Raw genomic sequence first — 8,601 nt, forward strand, 5'->3', positions numbered from 1 at the left:
CCACAGAACTGTCGCTCACTGGATATTTTCTCTTTTTCGGACCATTCTCTGTAAACCCTAGAGATGGTTGTGTGTGAAAATCCCAGTAGATCAGCAGTTTCTGAAATACTCAGACCATTCCGTCTGGCACCAACAATAATGCCACATTCAAAGTCACTTAAATCACCTTTCTTCCCCATTCTGATGCTCAGTTTGAACTGCATCAGTTCGTCTTGACCATGTCTACATGCCTAAATGCATTGAGTTGCTGCCATGTGATTGGCTGATTAGAAATTTGCGTTAACAAGCTGTTGGACAGGTGTTCCTAATAAAGTGGCTGGCATATGTATGTATGTATGTATGTATGTATGTATCTATGTATGTATGTATGTATGTATGTATGTATGTATGTATGTATGTATGTATGTATGTATGTATGCATATATACTCAGTTTATTTATACAGTTAATTTATTCACTCAGTTTATGCTGTACACTCAATTATTGACATTTTCAATAAAAGTCACTTTTTCAAACTGTTTAAGGTTAAAAGTGTTTGCAAGAAAGATCAAGGTACCATAAAATAAACAGGGGAAAATAAAATAAACCATCAATCACAAAATAAAGAAAACTGCTTATCGACAAATATTTTTTACAGTTTAGTAACCAAAATATATTGTCATGAATGTCATAAAAACATTTTATCTAAAAAAAAAAACTAAAAAAAAACATTTGATCCTTTTCGTCCCCACTCTCCATTACTGTAAGCTATTTGTTTTTCACACTGCATTGTTCTGCAGACGCAAGCATTATCAAGTTCTCTGTATATCTGACAACACACCTACAGCTGTTTCTTTTTTTTGCCGTCTTGTGAAACTTTGCTACTGATATTATCTCATTTTTGATTATTCATACAGGAAGGAAAGGGCCACCAGACTAATAACCAATCGTTCAAGAAAGACAGAAAACTGACAGAAATCAGTCAGTAAGTGAATAGCTTCTTCTGAATTTTGCTGTAAACCCCCCATAGACAGACCTGAATGCTGGTAATCTCAGGAAAATCACAGAAGATAAAACGGTGAGTGAAATAAATCTTTAACGTTTCACTTAATGTGATTTATTTTTGAGAATTCTTTTATATGCATGCATTTATTTATATACTATATATTAATTTATGTAGAGTGGTATGAAATATGGACAGGTCAAAAGCAAATTGCATTATTAATTTTGCATCTTGAAATGAAAGCAATTTAAGGCAACTTACTCAGGGTAATTTAATTCAGGATTTATTCAAATTCATTGCATTGTGCATGTTGCAAATTCCATTGGTTATAAAGCAGTTCTGCAGATGATTGGTGTCGTTTTTAAGCACTTTGTTGATTCTGTTTATTTAATTAACATCACAAAGTTCATCAAATTATGTAACAAGAATAATTTTACTACACTGAAAACCCTAATAAGTTGACTAAACTAAATTAATTGAGTAAACTCGTTTCCTCAATTTAATTGAGTAACGGAATCTCCCAAAACTTGCATATTTAAGTTTACTTAACTTGCTGGTTTGGTAGATTATACTTAAATTGTTCAGTTCAGTATGTGTGTCTATGTGTGTAATTATATACCTCAATTTTTTTAAAAGAAAAATAAGTAGCGATTTATTACAATTGTGATGAATAAATATGCATGAAGCCTTGTTTTCTAATTAAAAAAAGACCTTGCACTAAAAGGTTTCACATATTAGAATTTTACAGTCAAGACTACATTGAAAACAACCTATTTTTTTTCAAAGGATTAATTGTGATGTTGAGCTTTCTACACTTGAAATCTTAAGTTTATGCATTTTCATTGTATATAAGTTAAATTAACTCATATTTTTAGGTGACAGGACCAAAATGCAAAATTTTAAGCAATGTTCGGTCAACTTTACTTGATTGTTTAAGTAAAGACAACATTAGGGTTTACAAGCAGCTCACTTTGTCCACTTTTTGGGTGCACAAACTGCAAAAAAAAAAAAAAAAAAAAAAGCTTTTCTTACTTATTGTATTGTTTAATCTAAATATCTAAAAATCTCTTGGGTCAAAGATTCATTTTCTGGATAAGTACAAAATTTTTTTTTTTTTCACAAATATTAAGTCAAAACTAAGTGAGTTTTTTTCCTTAAAACAAGCAATGTGGCTGATCTGGCAATGTGGCAATGTGGCAATACTAAAAGTGCAAGAGCAATGAAATCACACACACACACAAAAAAAGAAAAAACTCTTTGAAAAAAAAAAGCATTACGGTGGCGCAGAGGGTAGCACGATCGCCTTACAGTAAGAATGTTGCTGGTTCGAGCCCCAGCTGGGTCAGTTGGCATTTCTGCCAAAGACATGCTCTATCCTGGCTTCTCTACAACTTCACAAACACACATTTTTCTGACATTTATGCTACTTTAAATGAGATTAATTAGGCAGATAATCTTAACTTCTTCTCATACCATGCGCTCCTGTCACCATGAGTCAGAAAATGAAGTTCCACCTTCAAACGGTGCTAGATAGTGACTCCCACACCTTATTGGATGTTTTATTGACACTTTTTCTAACATTTTAATTGGTTGCAATCATTAAAAAAAATCTGTGCTCAGCACGAGTCTTAAGAAAACTTTCTGTTGCCTGAGGGCAATGCTGTGCTGTAGAATGCTAAAATAAAGTGAGACTAAGGGTGCTTTCACACCTACACTTTTGTTTCGGAACCTGTCTCGTTTGCCCAGTTAGCGCAGTTTGTTTGGCATATGTGAACAGGGCAATCGCGCTCTGTTCTGCGCCAAAGTAATCGATCCGAGATCGCTTGAATGAGGTGGTCTCGGCTCGATTGAAACGAACCCTGGAGCGGTTCGATTGCAGTGAGAAAGCGATCCGATCCGAGCGCGGTTATATCACAGTGTTTTATGGATATGTAATAGGCATACGGCTAAATGAAGAGAGAATTATGAGTATGGCGGGAAATTTCGCGAGTCTCCGGATGCCCGCAAACGAGTGATGATCTCCCGGTAATCTCAAAATAAACCCTGACACTCTGACCAATGTGAGGAGAGTTTACGCGCACATAACTTGTTTTAGCTCTTTTGGTCCGATTAGAAACTTTGCAGTATGAAAGTGAACCGCTCCAAGAGCAAAGAGCAACAATGTAACAATTGTAATCTCTGTTTCGGAACAACTGAATCGATTCACAGGTGTGAAATCACCCTTAAACAAAAGTTTGCAATGCTTGCCCTGCCTCCAAGTTCTTCTGATTGGTCGACTGCTTTGGAACTGCTTTTGGCGCTGCGTGTAAAAGTTTCAATTCTTTTAGCTCGATACAGTGTATTAAAAATGCAGCGCTTATATACGAGATGTCCACTGAAGCTAAGCAGGACTGTGTCCGGTCAGTATCTGGAAGGAAGACCGCATGGGAAATCTAGGTTGCCTGCTGGAAGTGGTTTAGTGAGGCTAGCAGGGGGCGCTTAACCTGTGGTCTGTGGTGTAGGTCCTGATGCCCCAATATATTGATGGGGACTCTATACTGCTCAGTGTGCCACATCTTTCGGATGAGATGTTAAACCGAGGTCCTGAATTTCTGAGGTGCACTAGAAGAAAAAAAATTTATTTAGAAGATTTCTTCATCTAAAGATCCTTCTTATAATAAAGTGTTTCTCCCTCCACAGCTGCCAGTCGATCTCCTTATAAACATGGAAACTGCTACTACAGAGTTCCCATTTACCCTTATGACTCCTTGCCCGGAGACCGTGAAGAACCTCAACAGCACGGTTTTGGTTGTAATCTACATCATAGTCTTTTGCCTGAGCTTGCTGGGAAACACCGTGGTCATATTTGTGGTTTTCTTCATGGACAACCGCAGGACGTCCACCGACCTTTACCTGATGCACCTGGCTGTGGCTGACCTGCTTTTTTCCCTCACTCTCCCCTTCTGGGTGGCGTACCTCCACGCCGGTCACTGGCCGTTCGGCACCATCATGTGCAAAATGATCTCTGGTGTGCAGGAGGTCACATTTTACTGCAGCGTTTTCATGCTAGCCTGCATTAGCATCGACCGCTACATGGCCATCGTAAAAGCAACGCAATTCCTCAACCGAAAGCTCCATCTGATTGGGTTTGTGTGTGCGTTGGTGTGGCTGTGCGCCGCCCTCTTATCTCTTCCGGTTATGGTGCACCGTGAAGCGATCACGTATGATGGTGTGGAGTATATATGTGAGGACAATGTGACTGCGGAGAGCACCGACAGCTGGAGGATGAGCCTTCGCATTATCCGTCATACTCTGGGATTCTTCCTGCCGCTCACCGTGATGATGTTCTGCTACGGTTTCACCATGTTCACTTTATGTCACACGCGCAACAGCCAAAAGCAGAAGGCCATGCGGGTCATCTTGAGCGTGGTGCTGGCTTTTATCATCTGCTGGTTGCCTCATAACATCATAGAGTTCACAGACATCCTGATGCGAGCCGGACAGGTGGAGGAAACATGCCAGCTGAGAGACAACATAGACGTGGCTTTGTATGCGACGCAGGTGATGGCGTTCGCACACTGCGCAATAAACCCCATCCTGTACGCCTTCATCGGGAAGAAATTTCGTAACCAGTTGCTGATTTCTCTCTTTAAGAAAGGCCTGTTTGGGAGAAACATGCTGTCCAGATATGGAGCGGGATCCTTTCAGAGCTCTGGAAGCACTCGGCAAATGTCAGTGACGCTGTAGTCAATTAAATGTGAACAGGCTTTAATAAACATGTGAAGACATGGCAGGTGTGGTAGGTTTAAAGGTTAGGATTAGGATTAGTGTGAGGGTAGGGTAGAGTAGGTTAGGGTTAGGTTAGGTTAGGTTAAATTAGGATAGATTAGGTTAGTTTAGGTTAGGTTAGATTAGTATATATTAGATTAGGGTTAAGTTAGATTAGATCAGGTTAGAGTTAGGTACGGTTAAGTTAGGTTTAGGTTAGAATTAAGTTAGGTTAAGTTGAATTAGGGTTAGGTTAGATATGGTTAGGTTAGATTAGATTAGATTACATTAGGTTAGGATTAGTGTTGGGTTGAGTTAGGATAGAGTTGGTTTAGGTTAGGGTTAGATTAGGGTTAAGATAATTTACACTAGGTTAGGGTTAGGATTAGGGTTGGGTTGGGTTGGGTTGGGTTAGGTTGGGTTAGGTTGGGTTGAGTTGAGTTGAGTTGAGTTGAGTTGAGTTAGGTTAGGATTAGGGTTGGTTTGGGTTGGGTTAGGATAAGGTTGGGTTAGGTTAGGGTTAGGTTAGATTAAGGTTAAGATAAATTAGATTAGGTTAGGATTAGGGTTGGGGTGGGTTGAGTTAGGTTAGATTAGGTTAGGATTAGGGTTGGGTTAGGGTTAGGTATGGGTTAGATTAGGTTTAAGTTAGGTTAGACTAGGTTAGGGTTAGATTATGGTTAAATTAGGTTATATTAGGTTAGGGTTAGGGTTAGATTAGGGTTAAATTAGGTTAGGGTTAGGATTAGGTTTGGATTAGGGTTAGGTTAGAATCAGTTGGGTTAATTTAAATTAGGGTTAAAAAAATTAACTAATATGACCATGCTACCCTTGTTGCTTAATTACATTGTGTGTGTGTGTGTGTGTGTGCGTGTGTGTGTGTGTGTGTGTGTGTGTGTGTGTGTGTGTGTATGTGTGAACATGAGCATAAAGTTACTTTTTACTCTTTTTTTGTAGAATTAAACTTTTTATAAAATAAAATCATGTACGATGAACTTATCCTTCTGTAAAAACAATCTTCAGAATAAAACTTTGTTATATGAAAGCGCTGCTGAACTGGAGAGTTACGATTAATTTGGAGAAAATGGCATTTAAAGTAAAAAATATTGTAATTCATATCTATAGTTTGATTAAGTGCAACATAAATATTGATGCTTCTTGATGAGACTGAAAAACCACTCTATCAAACACTCTATCACAGTGTTCGAAAAGTATTTTGTTTCTAATAATGAAATAGTTTAGCATGTGTCATTAGGCTGAGCAAATGCAGAATTTTCCACCGTTTCTGTAATAGAGATTCTTAAATGTCAATGAAATTCTGTATTTCATAAAATATCCTTATTACCAGGTATAAGCAAGAGTGTACCTCAAACTTCCTGTAGCTTTACTTTCCTAATGATAATGATCTTCGAAAGGTTTTTTTTTTTTTTTGGTTTGAGGTGACCTGCCAAGAGCATGCTCTGAAGGTTGTGGGTCCGTATCAAAATGATCTGAAAAACACTCTGCAGAGCTGTCAGGTTCACAAATGAGTAACAGGTGGAAGAGTGTCTTTTTATTTTATGATTTTCCCTGCATTTCTTATAGATTAACATGTTTGGGGGACATTCCTGTGATGCAAAGCTGATTTGTCAGTCTAATGTGATGATCTGCTGCTAAAATCTAAATAAAAAACCTTTTCATTGTTTTCAATGTTGACATTTTCAGTGGTGTCATTGAGTGTCTTTAAAGGTGCATTCAAATAAAATACATTATTATTATTATTACTATTATTAAAACGGCTGCATAATACTGTTGCAAAAGCCATTATACATTTAGCATGATAAACAGCAAGATTAAAGAACATGTTTTTATTTTGAATTAAAAATCCTTTATAGTATTATAATTGTATTAACTGTCACTTTTGGATCAAGTAATTAATTGGTGGAATAACATCAATTGGTGGAATAATACATGTTTTTTCCCCTATTTTACTTCTTACTCTATAATACTGTAATGTAAAAAGCAAACTATGATGTGTAAATAAAGTTATTTCAGAAAAAAGAAGCATCTCAGACCTGTACATTATACTCGATGTTGCAAAATAATGATTTCAAGTCTCCACTTCCCCTCCACAAACATACAGAGAAGTGAAGCAACCTGTTTTCCTTTTTCACAGGACACAACCCTGAAAAACATTACAACATCCTGCACACACAAATAAACTCACAAAAATAAAGTTTGCTGCTGTAGACACCACTAAAATAGACAACATGCTAAATGTTTTTGTTCTACATGTGATAATAAAATACAAAGCTTAAAGTAGTTCACTGAATATGAAAATTCTGTCATCATTAGGTCTCCTCATCCTTGACTTATTCCAAACTAGTTTGAGGTTTTATTTAATTTATTGGGGTTATGTTAAACTCAATAAGAGATATTTTGAAAAAAGGTTGAAAACCGGTAACCATTGAATTCCATTGAAAGCAAAGTAAATATTATGGAAGTCAATGGTTACAAGTTTTCACCTTTTTTTCTAAATATCTTTTGTGTGTTCAACAGAAAAAAGAAAGTCAAACTGGTTTGGATCAAGTCGCGGCTGGGTAAATAATGCAAGTGTTCTCATCTTTAGGTGAACTATCACTGAATGTAAAGTTCACCTTGTTAGGTCATCTATAGATCTGGTTTGCATAATCAAAGTCTTGAGAAACAGAAATGAGAAAAATTAATTTGGAAGCAATCCAATCCAATTCACTTCTGCCTTTTTGCATCAACAAACTCTTCTTCAATTCTTTTCTGTTTGAGCTTGAAAAAGATTTCACAAAGCTATGCACACGATAGTTCACCTAAAAGTGAAAATCCTGTCATCATTTAGGCCTACTCATCCTTGACTTATTCCAAACCAGTTTGAGGTTTTATTTAATTTATTGGGGTTATGATGAACTCAAAAGAAGGTATTTTGAAAAAAAAAAAAAAAGAAAGAAAACCGGTAACTTTTGACTTCCATTAAAAGAAAAGTAAATAAGTCAATGGTTACAGGTTTTCAGCTTTTTTTCAAAATATCTTTTGTGTGTTCAAAAGTAGAAAGAAAGTGAAACTGCTTTGAATCAAGTCGCGGCTGGGTAAATAATGAAAGTGTTTTTATTTTTAGGTGAACAATCACTTTACCATTTCTATAGGTACGTAAAGTTCACCTTGTCTAGTCATCTATAGACCTGGTTTGCATAATCAAAGTCTCGAGAAACAGAAATGAGGAAAATTATTTTAAAGCAATCCAATTCGCTTCTGCCTTTGTGCATCAACAAACTCTTCTCTTATACTCAAATTCTTAAATTCTCTCTGTTTGAGCTTGAAAAGATTTCACAAAGCTATGCAAAGGATAGTTCATCCAAAAGTGAAAATTCTGCCGTCATTTAGGCCTATATCTCTGACTTACTCCAAACCAGTTTTAGTTTTTATTTATTTTTTTTTTTTATTTTTTTTTGGGGGGGTTTTTCAACATATTTTGAAAAAAGCTAAAAATAGGTAACTATTGACTTCAATTGAAAGCAATGTAAAAGTCAATGGTTACCGGTTTTCATCTTTTTTCAAAATATGTTTTGTGTGTTCAACAGAAGAAAGAAAGTCAAACTGGGTTGGATCAAGTCGCGGCTGGGTAAATAATTCAAGTGTTTTTAATTTTTATATGAACTATCACTTTATCATTTCTACTAGGTAGAATTCACCTTGTTAAGTCATCTATAGATCTGGTTTGCATAATCAAAGTCTTGTGAAACAGAAATGAGGAAATTTTATTTGGAAACAATCCAATTCAATTCGTTACTGCCTTTGTGCATCAACAAACTCTTCTCTTAGTCTTAAATTCTTTCTGTTTGAGCTTGAAAATGATTTCACAAA

The 8,601-nt window shown here is 36.3% G+C and overlaps 1 protein-coding gene across 1 annotated transcript; it reads left to right on the forward strand.

Annotated features, from left to right (window-relative positions):
* The first annotated feature begins 885 nt into the window (after positions 1-885).
* On the forward strand, positions 886-5,777 carry cxcr2 (chemokine (C-X-C motif) receptor 2). The gene is made up of 2 exons (XM_068223678.2): positions 886-1,056; positions 3,661-5,777. Exon 2 carries the CDS (start codon positions 3,685-3,687, stop codon positions 4,705-4,707), a length of 1,023 nt encoding a protein of 340 aa, XP_068079779.1. The 5' UTR covers positions 886-1,056; positions 3,661-3,684; the 3' UTR covers positions 4,708-5,777.
* The last annotated feature ends 2,824 nt before the right edge of the window (positions 5,778-8,601 follow it).

Source organism: Danio rerio, chromosome 9 (assembly GCF_049306965.1).
Source record: "Danio rerio strain Tuebingen ecotype United States chromosome 9, GRCz12tu, whole genome shotgun sequence".
NCBI classification, from domain to species: domain Eukaryota; kingdom Metazoa; phylum Chordata; class Actinopteri; order Cypriniformes; family Danionidae; genus Danio; species Danio rerio.

Bases quoted from the DNA above. Each gene is read 5' to 3' on its own strand.
- cxcr2 (XM_068223678.2), top strand. From the start codon at position 3,685: ATGGAAACTGCTACTACAGAGTTCCCATTTACCCTTATGACTCCTTGC.